We start from the raw sequence: 16,259 nt of genomic DNA, 5'->3' as shown, positions 1-16,259 counted from the left end.
GAAATTATTTCATGATTCAGATGTAGCATACAATTTTAAACACCTTTCCAATTTACTTATTTAAGCTACCTAAAAACCATGGGCAAGCCAATGACAATAGGCATATATGTCCAAATACCATTTAGAAGCTAGCTCCCTGTAGTGAATTGCTGCTCATTCATGAAAGGATACCAAGACAGCGAGCCTACCATAGCATACTACACTTTTCAACAAAGATACCAAGAGAACACAGCAAATTAGATAACAGAAGTAAATTGGAAAGTTGTTTAAAATCGCATGTTCTATCTGAATCATGAGAGTTTAATTTTGACTTTACTGTCCCCTTTAAATATCAGTATACCTAAGTAATATAATCCTGGGACTGTAAATATTGAGTTTCCAACTTCCTGCTTCGATATCGCCTTTGATAAGAGAGAGTGGTCCCAACCGCTCCCTACGTCATAACTCAAGGCTCGCTCCCGTGAGACCAGCTTTGCGCATGCATGAACAAATGCCAACGCCACCTTGTAATGAATTTAGCGCATGCGCGAAACGTCACAAGATTCAGCGTCTACTATTGTGAATCAAATCGGTTACGGGAGTGCGCATGATGAAGAAAATCATGCATGCTCAGTTTATTTAGTGGGCGTATGACAGAGTGACGGCCGCCTAATGGCCTAATTTTCAACTGGTTGAAATAAAAACATGACTGCATACATGATAAAAATGTAGTTAATAGAGCTTATAACTTTGTTTAGATCATGTCGGACAGACCGATGATAAATCGGCCCCTAAATCTTTTAACTAAATCGGTTCAAGTGATGGTAAATCCTAGCGTTTGTGAAACGCTAGGATTTACAATTGGGACAAATAAAGGGGACTTTCAGTCATGGAAGCGTTTGCTGCACTGAGCTGCTCAGGCAGCCCACGGCAGAACGCTATTTGCTGTGAGGTGACTTTTCCACCTCTATGCAAATAGCCGTGCATTCTAACTGACACCAAGCCACAAACACAAGGATTTACAATCACTAAGTATTTTCCCCCTTTTAACAATGAAAACAAAGTAGCCATACCTACAGCAAAAAAAAAAACCAAAAAAAACACCTGTACAATTTTATAAAATTAGGTATGCAGATTCAGTGTTCTCCACAGAAATGTTTTGCCAGCTAAGTGATACTTTATACATTTTCTGTTATTTATAAAGCTTTGTAAGCTATCAAAATCAGATTAATGGCATCATTTAACATATTTCATGATAATTAATGCAACAAACATTGTAAAAAATATTAGCTAATTTTAATATTAGCTTACATTTTAGCCAGGTGGTTAGTAAAATCAGTTGGGTAGTATGCCCATTAAATAGGTCATTGGGAAAACACAGATTTAGTAAGCACTTGGTTTGGTCGAAAAGCAGCAGCAGTGGTTGCTTGGTACAATTCAAGAAATATGGGTCGATTTATGAAAGGCTTTGCCAGCCTTCTCCTCCCTATGACTGCAGGTTCCCACAAGAGAACCCGCAGTTCTCATTTATGAAGCAGTGGTCGTCAGACCTCTTAGGTGGTGAATTTCCATCTCCCCGGTCTCGTCCAACCGGGGAGATTGACAGCTCCTGCCCGCAGTGTTTGGCTGTGAGCGGGCCACGTAGCACAAGAGCACAAAGTTGCGTTCTTGTGAAATGCTTTATTCTGGTAGCGGAATTCAGCCCACCAGAGGGGAGCTGCGGCAGACAGGGGTGCATATGTACACCACTATCCGCTGTAGCTTGATAAATCGACCCCATAGTAGCAGCAGATTGTGGAGTTGTAATCACAGATATTGGTCTGTATGGTGCTGTAGCTTGGAAGAAATTGAGTGCCTCTACCTATAGCATGTTTGCACATAATATTTTATACACAAGTCAGACTATTATATAGTAAATATCAGCTATATGTCCAAACATGAGACATCTCCGAGGAGTATACACTTTACTATTCATAAAAGAAAGTTTTACATAATAGGAAAATGAATATTGCGTACAAAATAATTGAATTCAGACAATTTATAGATGTCATTTACAAGTGCTACGCAATAAAAATTATTTGCGACAGAAAACCAAATTTTTTTTTATTTTATTTAAAACCCTCTCTATGTGAGCTATAATATATATATATATATATATATATATATATATATATATATATATATATATATATATATATATATATATATATATATACACACACTATTAAAAGGACATAAAACCCAAACATTTTTCTCTTTATTAATTCAGACAGCACATGCACTTTTAAACAACTTTCCAATGTTATTCACTTATAAAATTTGCTCTATTTCCTTGATTTCTTTTTTTGAAGGAGCAGCAATGCACTACTGGGAGCTAGCTGACCAGTCAGGTGAGCCAATGGCACAAGGCATATATGTGTAGCCACCAATAGTCAGCTAACTCCCTGTAGTGCATCACTGCTCCTGAGCCTGCCTAGGTAAAGGGACTTAAAGGTAAAAGGTTGCGAGCTTAGAGCCTCAGTGCTACCATGATTCCCCCCCCCCCCAAACTCCTCTCCTCAGGAAAAATGCCAGGGTCTAAGAACATTTTACCGAGTGTCCGAGTACATTTACTAGATTCGATAGTATTGGTCAAGCAAAGAGAGGGATAAGGAGGATGATTAAAAGGGACAGTATACTGTAAAACTGGTTTCCCTTTAATTTGTTTCCAATTACTTGTTATACAAGCTCAATAGTATAAAATGTATAGGAAACTGTTCCATTAGGTTTATTTTTGCGTTTTTAAACTACAACCCATTAAATTGGGCTGAGCTTTCAGAGAGATCACACCTCATTACACACAGAAATGCTTCTTTATCTTATCTTTGTCTCTATTCCAAAGCCCAATACTAAGGCCTAATGATTTAAAGCTCTCCGCTCAGATGAGATTATCTAAAATTAACCTCTAGCACTACAAGGTTCCTAGTGAAATTCTTAAAAAGGCAGATTTTGCTTTACTTCTCCAAGACATATTCCCTGCATTTCTGTATGGGAAAGAGACAAGCCCAGAGCAATATAGCACTGCATGACATGACAGTGCTGCTAAATTTACACTTTGTGTTATGTTACTTTACACTTCAGATTAAGTTTTATTAAATTTAAACGTTGTACTTTCTAATTTGTATTTTATTTTGTATACAGCAATGTATTACGATTGTGATTTTACCTTCACAGTTTATGTATTACATTGCAATTTGCATTTCCTATATTTAAAATAAACTGAAACACTGTTTGTTCAGTCTCCCAGAGAGCTTCATTACTTTCTATGGGCCCCATAAGCAAAGATTATCTAGTTTGGAGAGAAATTATAGTGCAGACTTGTCCACAAGGACTGAACTCACTGAATTCTATAACAGAAAGGGCGGAACCTGGAAGTCCCAAAGAGATGAGAGATGCTTTCCATAGAAAGTAATGAAGCTCTCTGGGATACAGAATTTCACAAGGGAGAGAAAAGGTAACTGGAGAACACCTTGAGCTGATAGAAAGCCTAAGTTTGCATCAATTGCAAATTAAACAAAATGCTTTCACTGCAATTTAATTTGCTTTTGCCTACAGTTTAGTATATATTACTTTGCTACACTTCTTTTTCATTGCATAAATGTTTTTGTAGATCTATTTATAAAGCCCATAAATTTTTTGTTGATTTTTTAAATGTATAGTTTTGCTTATTTTTAAATGACATTGCTCTGATTTTCAGACTCCTAAACAAGTGCCCAAAGTTTTATGTTTTTATTTTTAAAGAGTATTTTCATTTGCAAAGGAAAGGGGAGAGGGGGGTGTCTTATATTTCCCATTTGCAATGGGTGTTCCAGTAACCTTTTAAACAGAGCTAAACTGGAAGTTTCTAAGTAAGTTACTAAACAGTTTTATACTGTATTTTTATATCAGTATCTGTGCATATTATTCTTTATAGTAGTGTATAGTGCATGCAGTTTTATGAAAATTTGTGTATACTGTCCCTTTAAATAAGTGTATTATGAATGTTGGGCAGTTTTCACCTGCACACAGCTGCTAAGAAAAATCAGTGAGACCAGCTTGTTTAGAATGCTTACAGCTTTTCAAAACTTGAGAGTGAACTTCAGACATACCTTGGGCTCCCCTATTCAGTACAGGGAATTCCCTTGTCCCTCCCATTTTCTGAAGCAGTTTTATTTTACAATAGATAAAATACAAAGTGCAAAATAAGCTGTAAAAGATACACAGAAATATACAAAGTATGATCCTAATTTGTTAAAGTAACAGGAACTTTCAAAACAATCAGAATTTGTAAAATCACTGCTGGATCAAAATATAAATTATTAAAATATAAAGTGCAATGCTTAAAAAGTGATAGAAAACGTGGGTTTTGTTACACGATTCAGATAGAGCATGCAATTTTAAGCAACTTTTACTCCTTTCATCAATTTCTTCTCTTTCTATCTTTATTTGAAAAGCAGAAATGAAAAGCTTAGGAGCCGGCCCATTTTAGGTTCAGCACCCTTGATAGCGCTTGCTCATTAGTGGCTACATTTAGCCACCAATCAGCAAGCACAACCCAGGAGCTGAACCAAAAATGGGCCGGCTCCTAAGATTTATATTCCTTTTCAAATAAAGATAGCAAGAGAACAAAGAAAAAATGATAAGAGTAATTTAGAAAGTTGCCTAAAAATTGCATGTTCTATCTGAATCATGAAAGAAAAAAAATCTCACACCCCCAACTGCAAGTCTAATGTCTTCTACTGGTTATGTTTACATAGCCTTTTCTATAACCAATACTTTCAGTATATGTGTGGATACAACAGGCAAAAAGAGCTATTTCAATTGACAAATTAAAAGATAAATGAGCTATTTGTAAACAATTGAATACACTCCAGCAATTAAAATGGACAATTTGGAAGACATTAAATGGGGATCTCATTTTACAGTACACTGTCCCTTTAACAAATCCTAGGAGGCAGAAAGCCACAGCTCCTAAAATATTACTTCTGACTTTTTTTAAATATTCTACACACAAAATATTTTGCTGGTTCCTAAAATGTGTAGGTAACTCCTAGATTTACTTTACTTATGTTGCCACTCCTCTGTCTTCCGATTCCTGTACAAGTTTAAAAAAAAAAAAAAAAAAAATCAAGATCTTGTTGACTACTCAATGAGATGACTTCTAATACCAAAAACAAAGAATGTAGATTGTATCATTTGTATCAAACCAAAATATTGTGTGCCATTTCCTGCCACTTAAACCCAAATACTTTAAAGGGACAGGAAACCCCCAACATTTTCTTAATGATTTTAATAGAACATAGAATTTTAAACAACTTTTCAATTTACTTTTATTATCAAATTTGCTTCATTATCTTTTGCCGAAGGAGCAGCATTTGCACTACTGGCAGCTAGATTAACACTTCTAGTTAGCCAATCATAAGAAACAAAATGTATGAAGGCAACAATTAGCAGCTAGCTCCTACTATTGTAGGATATGTGTGTATTCAAAGGGATACAAAAAGAACAAAGCACATTTGAAAATAGGTAAAAGTGACTTGAAAGGACATGCTCTATCTGAATGAAGCAAGTTTAATTTTGCCTTTCCTATTCCTTTAAATTACCATATAAAAACAGTGATGTAAGAGTCATGCAGTGCGTTTAGCAAAATATGGATAGAAGTGGCAGGACATAACTTGCACTATGCAGACTGAATCAGAGAAAGCAGAGTGTTTTATATGTAACTGCAAGTTCCAGGAAATACTAAGCCAAGATAAAATCAAGACATTTACAGTGCATTTATATAGTTATATCATACAATTAAAAAGATATGAAGAAGCAAGACCCCCCCCCCCCCCCCCCCCCATTAATGAAAACACTGAATTCACTATTAAAGTAAATATCAACCTATATGAATCAGTGATACGGTGTTTCAGGAGAAGAAGGTATTTGTAAAATCCGGTGCAATGTAAACTTTTATGAATGAAAGTGCCCCTGTTTTTAAAAGTTTTTTTTTTTTAAAAAAGGGCACCAATTCATGAAAGTTGACATTCACTTTAAGCTATATCCACCATTCAATTCCTACTAATAAATGCAAGCATTACATACCCAAGTCTCCAAGCAGTCCAGTGTAGGAACACCATGCACCTAATAATGTTGATAATTACAGCAAATTGTTGAAGATACTAGTTTACATGTTAATATGTCACATTCATATGACTAGCTCCTATAAACTAGGTGCTAAAGAGTGAAGCTTAATTTGGTGGGTAGTGTTAATTTGTGCTTTGAAGGTTCATGTGCTTGCATTACACAAGAAGTGTTGTTAGACTGATAATGAAAATCCAGGGGGGGGGGAGGGGTGTGCTTCCAGGAGATAAAAGATACTATTAGTTATGGTTATGATGTGATGGCAGAATAGAATCCAAGATAAAAACACAATCAACTGTGCTCTGAAATTCCAAAAGATATGAAAGCTCCCCCCCCCCCCGTTCAGTTTTTATAAATAATTACTTTTGATACAATCAAGCATCTTTCCCAATAAACAGTCTGATTTTATAAAAAAAAAACAAAAAAAAAACCTCAAATCAATATGCTAAGCTATGTAAAAAGAATAGATGGATGTAATTAAAGGGACACAAGACAAAATTAAACATTTATGATTCAGATAGAGCAGGCAAATTTAAACAACTTTCCAATTTACTTCCATTAACAAAAATGTGCACAGTCTTTTATATTTACACTTTGAGTCACAGCTTCTACTGAGCATGTGCAAGAAGTTACAGAATATACGTATATGCATTTGTGATTGGCTGATGGCCGTCACATGATACAGGGGTGCAAATAAACATTACTGAAAATTGTCAGAAACAAAATCTACTACTCATTTGAAGTTCAGAGTCTAAGTGCTAGTTGCATTGTCATCATGCATTTGTTGTTTATGCAAATCTACTGTATTTACTGGTCCTTTAAAAAAACATTTGGTACAAAGAAAGGAAAAAGCAGACAACAGAAGTTATTTTTTTATTTATAAACACGTGATAAACAGTAATGAAACACCTTAAAAAACAACAAAAGGCTAACAAGACTTTTTAAAAGAAAAAAGAAAATATAGAATGCCTAAGCTCTCAAATTCTATAACCAAAAAGGTCCACAAATCCAGGTCTCAGAGCCCACTAAGAGGCCAAATTTTCAAGATGTCTGATAATGAACTGCTGAGAAAAAGTAATTATTTTTGTCCAATGTAATCCTGAAAATCCTTCCTTTTGGTGTGTCCAGAGCGCTTGGATTTTCCCTTGGGTTTGAGAAGATATACTATCCAATATATCAACCTTTAGCACCAGAAAAGAATGGCCAAAGTCTCCCAACACCTTAAAGGTTCAACAATTATATGTTCTCAATTATTAGAGCATGTGATTTTAAGACTGGCGACCCTGCATCACTATGTGTTTAACCCCCACAAAGGATCCTAGCTGTATCCCGAGTGGGGACTGATGATGACCCAATAAGCAGTGTTAATCGCACCGCAGGATTACTCGGGTCCCATGTATTACTTCTAATGTGTGTTTAACCCCTTGGCTGGGCCTTTGTGCAAAGGAGTTAAACACAGAGGTGCAGGGTCACTAGGGCCAGTGCAACAGTATTCAAACACCATGTATGCTCAGAGAAGTGGCTATGGTATCTATTGCTTTTGAAGACTTAATGTGTGTCATACAAGCTACTGCTCACTCTCTGAGAAGGTGTAGTGCTTAAATACTGTTGCACGAGCCATCGCATGATATGTGCATATGCCACAGAAAAACAGTAACTTATTAAAAGCATTTGTGGTTACGGAAATTTATTTAAAAAAATGTTTCTATTTCAAATTGAAAAGCAAATAAACATTTCATTTTTTACTTTTCTATCCCTTAAAATATTAAAGACAGAAGTGTAAAGGATAATTTCCTCTAAATTACTTTTGTGTCTATAAAAGTAATGAGCAAAAAAACGGAAAGCTAAATGATCATCAGCTGAAGAAATGTTGATGTTAAACATCTTCCTTTTTTTTACATAGAGATGTTCAGATGATATTTTCTAATCAATTTATTACAGATATGCTGCATCACTTTTTTAAGCGGTCGTGCAGTCAAGAAAGAATTGGCTCCCCACTTCTGTTCAAGGTTAACTTGTTTCTGTAATAATGCCTTCCACACTCCATTATATCCTCTTATAGGAAGATGCCTTTAATAAACTTGTCACTTTAAAACATTAACACTTTCCTGACTGTTGTACATTCTCTCTTAGGAATATTAAAATATTGCTCGTTTGCTGCCTCAGCCCATATCTAATTATGGGTCTGTGAACATACAAGTATGGAACAGAATAGGGGGCGATAGTAAGCGCTGAATAGCTTAAAAGGCTGGAAACTAAATTCTGGCGAATAATTTATTCCATATACATTCAAATTAAAATCACAGATAAAATGTTAAAACACAATGTTCATATATAAATACAGTAAAATTCTGTTCATGGATCCATGAAATATTCCAGGAGTTTTGTACCTGGCTACTTTAGTTATACAAAACCTTGAATGTAGCTATCTTCAAAGTTCTTATGTGTGTTTAGGATAGATTAATAAGTCGGTTACCTGACTTTGGCGTTCTAGATATGGTTCTATTGTCAGTGGATGAAAAAAATGTGTGGACTGTGGTTCAGATCAGACCAATGTGATGTGTGACAATAAACAATATATCAACTTTCAAATAAACATTAAAATCTCAGCACATGATGGTGTAAAAACATTCGTTCAAACTTCAATATAAAATGAAAAAAATAATGCAATAATCAAAGGCGTGTGAGATCCGTTACCGGACCAAGTGGAGGAGGGGCTGTGAAAGAACGTGATGTTGATGCAAAAAGTAGGTGTTTAACCCCAGAGAAATGTGAATCCACACTAGCGCTAGTGAAAAAAAAAAAAAAGAAAAAAAAAAGATAATTCAAAAAGAAAAAAAATATATAAAAAATATATATAAAAATATAGAAATATATATATATATATATATATATATATATATATATATTTCAATGTAGATCAATCTTGAACAGATGAAAAAATGTGAGACAGATGAAAATAATGTGAATCTTCAAAAATAAATGAATAATCCCCTTGAAAAATAAAACAAAATAATCCGCAATCCAAAAGTGTAAAATTACGTAAAACAAATATAAATTTTGATGGGCAAAAGTCTAAATTGGCAGAGATTCTATATAGGTGCTCCTAAACACAGAGCCGCTTCAGCACCCTAGGTGCCAGATCCGGAGGTCGTAGTTACCAACTGGTAAGTGATATTGTTAGTGTCTATGATGGAAGTCCATATAGTATATATAGAAATGTTGTTCATAAAGTCAATATCACAAAAATGTAAAAATATAAAATGATGAAAAGCCTGAAAGAGAAAAATACCACTATTGTCCCTTATATACAGTGTTGCACTATTGTTTCTTTTTTTCTCTTTCAGGCTTTTCATCATTTTATATTTTTACATTTTTGTGATATTGACTTTATGAACAACATTTCTATATATACTATATGGACTTCCATCATAGACACTAACAATATCACTTACCAGTTGGTAACTACGACCTCCGGATCTGGCACCTAGGGTGCTGAAGCGGCTCTGTGTTTAGGAGCACCTATATAGAATCTCTGCCAATTTAGACTTTTGCCCATCAAAATTTATATTTGTTTTACGTAATTTTACACTTTTGGATTGCGGATAATTTTGTTTTATTTTTCAAGGGGATTATTCATTTATTTTTGAAGATTCACATTATTTTCATCTGTCTCACATTTTTTCATCTGTTCAAGATTGATCTACATTGAACTATATATATATATATATATATATATATATATATATATATATTTTTTTTTTCTATATTTCTTTATTTTTATATATATTTTTTATATATTTTTTTCTTTTTGAATTTTTTTTTTTTTTTTTCCACTAGCGCTAGTGTGGATTCACATTTCTCTGGGGTTAAACACCTACTTTTTGCATCAACGTCACGTTCTTTCACAGCCCCTCCTCCACTTGGTCCGGTAACGGATCTCACACGCCTTTGATTATTGCATTATTTTTTTCATTTTATATTGAAGTTTGAACAAATGTTTTTACACCATCATGTGCTGAGATTTTAATGTTTATTTGAAAGTTGATATATTGTTTATTGTCACACATCACATTGGTCTGATCTGAACCACAGTCCACACATTTTTTTCATCCACTGACAATAGAACCATATCTAGAACGCCAAAGTCAGGTAACCGACTTATTAATCTATCCTAAACACACATAAGAACTTTGAAGATAGCTACATTCAAGGTTTTGTATAACTAAAGTAGCCAGGTACAAAACTCCTGGAATATTTCATGGATCCATGAACAGAATTTTACTGTATTTATATATGAACATTGTGTTTTAACATTTTATCTGTGATTTTAATTTGAATGTATATGGAATAAATTATTTGCCAGAATTTAGTTTCCAGCCTTTTAAGCTATTCAGCGCTTACTATCGCCCCCTATTCTGTTACCTACTATTTAGCCTGCTAGGAGGCTAATCTGTTAGTAAGCTTAAGGCCTTTTTATAAACTTTAGCTTAAGGCCTTTTTATAAACTTTAGCGCTCGGTACACATACCTAAGTAAAACATACAAGTATGGCCCTATGCCGCTGTATACAAGCCTTTGTAGCCGAGTAGCACCCAACCTGCCAATCGACCTGTGTATTGAAAAAAAAGAGCCAGGTATGATAAGTTTAAAAGGGACACTAAACCCAAATTGTTTCTTTGATGATTCAGATAGTTGCTTAAAAGTGCATGTTCTTTCTCATTTATTCCTATTATCATTTTTTCTGTGTTCTCTTGCTACCTTTATTTGAAAAAAGCAGGAATCTAAGCTAAGGAGCTGGCCCATTTTAGGTTCAGCACCCTGGATAGCCCTGCTGATTGGTGGGTACATTTAGCCACCAATCAGCAAGCGCAACCTAGGTGCTGAACCAAAAACGGGCCTGCTCAGCTTAGATTGCTGCTTTTTTTAAAATAAAGATAGCAAGAGAACGAAAAAAAAGTAACAGGAGTAAATTATAAATTTGCTTAAAATTGCATGATCTATCTGAATTATGAAAGAAAAAAAAATGTGGGTTTAGTATCCCTTTAAAATGAATGTAAACTTACGACTACTGCCCCACGGCATGAGCCCAGTTTTTAATTCATAAAATATTTTATATTTATGTATTTTCGCAAATTTTTACCTTTTAAGCACTCTGACGATAAGCGTAGCTCTCCCGTACGTCATATTGTCTAATTGATTGACAGATGATGATAGTCGTAAGTTTACATTTACTTTAAAGACAGGTTTTTTTTTTACAGCTCTGATGTAGATAACTACACTTTCTTTTACAAGATATGACGAGTCCACGGATTTCATCCTTATTTATGAGATATTGCCTTCTGGTCAGCAGGAGGAGGCAAAGAGCACCACAGCAGAGCTGTATATATAGCTCCTCCCTTCCCTCCCACTCCAGTCATTCTCTTTGCCTGTGTTAGTGATAGGAAGAGGTAAATTGAGGTGTTAGTTTAGATTCTTTAATCAAGAGTTTATTATTTTTAAATGGTGCCAATGTGTACTATTTTTGCTCAAGGGTATAGCAATGGGATCTGTACAGATTCAAGTATGTGTTCTCTGCGACTCCCAGTCTGTGTGCTGCCCTGCTAAATATGGTCTTAGCAGATTTTATCTAAGGCCCAGTTTGTTCCCACAGATTCCTGGAGGAGAAGGACCTCTGGCAGTGTGGGACGAATTATGCTGTTCCTCAGCATTGAGGTATGTGCAGTCTACGCTTTCTGTGACACTTTGTAACTCAGAAAGGGCTGTTGTTTTTCCTCTATGAGCTGGCTCTTTTACTCTATGTCTGTGACCTTATATGGTTATGGGGGGCTGCTCTCATTATTTGACCTATCATTGGGGCATAATGTCATCTGGGGTGTTTTTTAGCAACTATATTTACCCCCCTTATGTTTGGGCTGACGCTGGGGATTTTTATTTCACGGAATAACTCTGCTCTAGTTTTACTCACAGCAAGGGTTTGTCACAAGCAGACCGGGAGTTTGTTATTTTATTTGTATGGGGGACTGGCTTCTTTTTATATTAGATACTTGTGTTAGGTGCGACATTCTCCCGGCAGTTTCAGTTATCTTGGAAAGTTTTATTTTTGGTTGCTATTTCTTCTCCTTGCAGAGTTTGAGCTTTCAGCTTTACAATGTGATTCTCCTTATCTTTTTTTCCATTCTGATAAGGTGGTGTTACGTACCAAACCAGGTTTCCTTCCTAAGGTTGTTTCTAATAAGAATATTAATCAGGAAATTGTTGTTCCTTCCTTGTGTCCTAATCCTTCTTCTAAGAAGTAGCGTCTGTTACATAACTTGGACGTGGTCCGTGCCCTGAAGTTTTACTTGCAGGCGACTAAAGATTTTCGTCAATCATCTTCATTATTTGTTGTTTTTTATGGAAAACGTAGGGGTCAGAAAGCTACGGCTACCTCTCTTTCTTTTTGGCTGAAGAGAATCATCCGTTTTGCATATGAGACTGCTGGACAGCAGCCTCCTGAAAGAATTACGGCTCATTCTACTAGTGCTGTGGCTTCCTCATGGGCATTTAAAAATTATGCTTCTGTTGAACAGATTTGCAAGGCTGCAACTTGGTCGTCTCTTCACACTTTTTCCAAATTTGATACTTTTGCCTCGTCCGAGGCTGTTTTTGGGAGAAAGGTTCTTCAAGCAGTGGTGTCTTCCGTTTAGGTTCCTGTCTTGTCCCTCCCTTTCATCTGTGTCCTATAGCTTTGGTATTGTATCCCATAAATAAGGATGAAATCCGTGGACTCGTCATATCTTGTAAAAGAAAAGGAAATATATGCTTAGCTGATAAATGTATTTCTTTGACGATATGACAAGTCCACGGCCCACCCTGTCATTTTCTACGACAGGTCCTTATTTTGGTTAAACTTCAGTCACCTCTGCACCTTGACTTTTCCTTTCTCTTCCTAACTTCGGTCGAATGACTGGAGTGGGAGGGAAGGGAGGAGGCTCTATATAGAGCTCTGCTGTGGTGCTCTTTGCCTCCTCCTGCTGACCAGGAGGCGATATCCCATAAGTAAGGATTAAATCCATGGACTCGTCATATTGTAAAAGAAATAAATTTATCAGCTAAGCATAAATTTCCTTTTTTGTTGCTTATTTTAAAGGAACAGAGTTTAACAGACTTATCAGACTTGCCTTCTGATTGGCTGTACAGCTTTTACTTGGTTTAACATTTTTGCAAAGTCATTGAAACTGACTTGTAAACCAATGTAATAACCACACAGCTGAAGACCCAAATGAACCACAGCAATATTACATTTAATTTTTAACATTAAATTATGAATTCATCTATGAAATTAAATCTCATTTTAAATATTAAGTGTCACAGAAAGCAAAACTAATATGAACATAAATGCAGTGCATGGCATCTTTCCAATGCATTATGACCAAAAATGCTTTTAGTAAAAAATCACTGTTTTCAGAGATAGTTCTTACTGTACTGTACACAGATAATAAGTACACCCACATCCAAACTGTATAAATGGAGTTATAGGCAACACAAAAGCACTGTTTGCTTACGCACTGTGGACAGTAAAAACTATTACCAAAACAGTGACATTTTACTATAAGCATGTTTTGTACGAGTATGAGTATTGTAAAAATGCTTGCATTGAAAACTGAAATACATTTGTGTGCATTTTAACTTTGAGATTTATGTCCCTTTAATTTTAATATTTATCATCAAATATTATAACACACTAGTATTATATTTTACATTAAACCATTTATTAAAATGCATAAATTAGAACAATAGTGCATGTGTACACATTTAAATATCTCTTCATCTAACTTGTGATAATGAAGATCTACAGTATGCAAACGAAGATCATCTGATTTGACAAGTCACTCAAGTCCCTTATAAGTCAATGATTTGCTGATAGCAGACTTGTTATACTTGTACTAGCAAGTTAAAGGTGCTAACTTCATCTGGGCAAGCTTAGCTAATTGCAAGCTGTTATTATAGCTGACTTTGCACACCTAAATGTACAGTCAGTGCAATCTCACAAAACTGCGAGAAGACCCCCTTGTGTATAAAGACGTATACAATAACAATTTTCTAAGGAAAGATGTATATTAATATGTTATTGCGTAGACTACTATCTTGCACCAATTTATGGCAAAAGGTATAATTTAACAGAATGTATTTGTTGGTGTATAGCGATGTACAATTGTTTTGTGCATCACTGTAGTGTGTACCTTATGTACCTGAGCATCAGGGTGCCCCAGTGCATGCACATTGGGTAACTGCATCACTGCGTCCCTGACTAATGATGTGCACGTTGTTTAGGATCACTGTCACTAGCAATGTATGAATGCAGTGTGACTGTGCAAGGGTGCGAATGTGCGTGGCCAAGCAAGTGTATGTATCTGCACGGTATGTACCTGTGCGCAGGAATCCGCTGGCTTCCCAGCCCCTTCCCCACCAGGAAGTGCACGTCGCTCAGCACCTCGTTATTGAACAGGAAGGTGAACCTCTCCCGCACCGTGGTCTTGGTGGCCTGCCAGTTGTACACGGGCTCTCGGTGCAGGAGGCTGGCGGGCCCTGAAGGGGGCGCAGGAGGAGCAACGGGAGGAGAGGGCCCAGACGTGGAGACTGCAGCCGCAGCCTGGTTCCCCGGGGACGAGGCCGCAGCCCCACCGCTGTAGTTGTAAGAGGAAGCCGAGAAGCCGCTGCGGTTGCTGGGGGCGCTGTTACCCACCACCCCGGGGAACGACAGGCCGCCGCTCCCACCCGCCGCCATCTTGGATGGGGGAGGCTCCGGTGGGCGGGGGCACGAGGATGGGGGCGGAGGGTCCCCGGGACTGTTTACAAACAGGACCGGGCAGCAGCGGCGCATTAGGCGAGGCCACTGTAACTATGGTAACCCAGAGTTGTGAAAAGGGGGCGGGATTACAGATGAAAGCGGTAAGCGACAGTAGGTGGGGCTTGTGACTTTGACGGTGGTGGGAAAAAAGGTCGTGGCTCGATTGGGTGAGCTAATCAAAATGGGCGGTGTCAAGTATATAAAGCCGTTCCCTTTATTAACACCCTCTTTTAGAGGCTCATTCAGACTCAGACCTGATATATCAAAGAAGTCGTGCGATAAGCTGCAGTCTGTTCTGTCTCTCCAGTCAGCACTTGGATATCATGCTTGTAAGCTGTATGCATTGTTTTATGTAATGAAACGGTAGCTATTACAGCATTTGCTGAAGTTATGTTTTCTTGTGGTGACACAATTTTTTTGCAAGACAGGAGACGTCATATTTTGCTAAAAGGCACAGTCTAGTCAAAAGTAAACTTTCATGATTCAGGGCAATTTTAAACAACTTTCCAATTTATTTTTATCATCAAATTTGCTTTGTCCTCTTGGTATTCTTAGTTGAAAGCTAAACCAGGGTAGGCTCATGTGCTAATTTCTAAGCCCTTGAAGGTTGCCTCTTATCTCAGTGCATTTTGACAGTTTTTCACAGCTAGACAGCGCTTGTTCATGTGTGTGTGATATTAGATAACATTGTGCTCACTTCTGTGCAGTTATTTATGCGTAAGTACTGATTGGCTAAAATGCAAGTCTGTCAAAAGAACTGAGATAAGGGGGCAGTCTGCAGAGGCTTAGATACAAGGTATTACAGAGGTAAAAAGTATATAAAAGTTGTTATGCAAAACTGGGGTATGGGTAATACAAGGATCATCTTTTTAAACAATAAACATTTTTAAGTAGACTGTCTAATTTACTTTATTATTAATTTTTCTTTGTTCTCTTGCTATTTTTATTTGAAAAAGCAGGAATAAAAGCTTTGGAGCCGGACCATTTTAGGTTGAGAACCTGGGTTGCGCTTGCTGATTGGTTAGCTAAATGCAGGCACCAATCAGCAAGCCCTATCCAGGGTACTGAACAAAAAATAGTCTGGCTCCAAAGCTTTCATTCCTGCCTTTTCAAATAAAGATAGCAAGAGAACGAAGAAACATTGATAATAGGAGTAAATAAAAAAGTTGCTTAAAATAACATGCTCTATCCGAATCATGAAATAAAAAAAATTGGGTGGCTCTTGAATGTTTTGTGGCTGTTTTTCTGCCAGAGGGCCTGGACATTTTGTTAGGATACATGGACACATATCAATAGATATTAAA

General features: G+C 36.5%; 1 protein-coding gene across 1 annotated transcript in view; it reads right to left on the bottom strand.

The window, feature by feature from the left end:
• The window catches only part of BTBD2 (BTB domain containing 2), an 89,972-nt gene extending 74,971 nt beyond the window's left edge, over window positions 1-15,001 (bottom strand). Inside the window, exon 1 of the mRNA XM_053703082.1 lies at window positions 14,534-15,001. Within this exon, the coding sequence (XP_053559057.1) occupies window positions 14,534-14,988 (455 nt within the window). The 5' untranslated portion in view covers window positions 14,989-15,001. The remainder of the gene's footprint in view (window positions 1-14,533) is intronic.
• Between the last annotated feature and the right edge of the window lie 1,258 nt (window positions 15,002-16,259).

The sequence above is a fragment of the Bombina bombina genome, chromosome 2 (genome assembly GCF_027579735.1).
Source record: "Bombina bombina isolate aBomBom1 chromosome 2, aBomBom1.pri, whole genome shotgun sequence".
Taxonomy (NCBI): Eukaryota; Metazoa; Chordata; class Amphibia; order Anura; family Bombinatoridae; genus Bombina; species Bombina bombina.
This window is presented reverse-complemented; position numbering and strand designations above follow the sequence as displayed.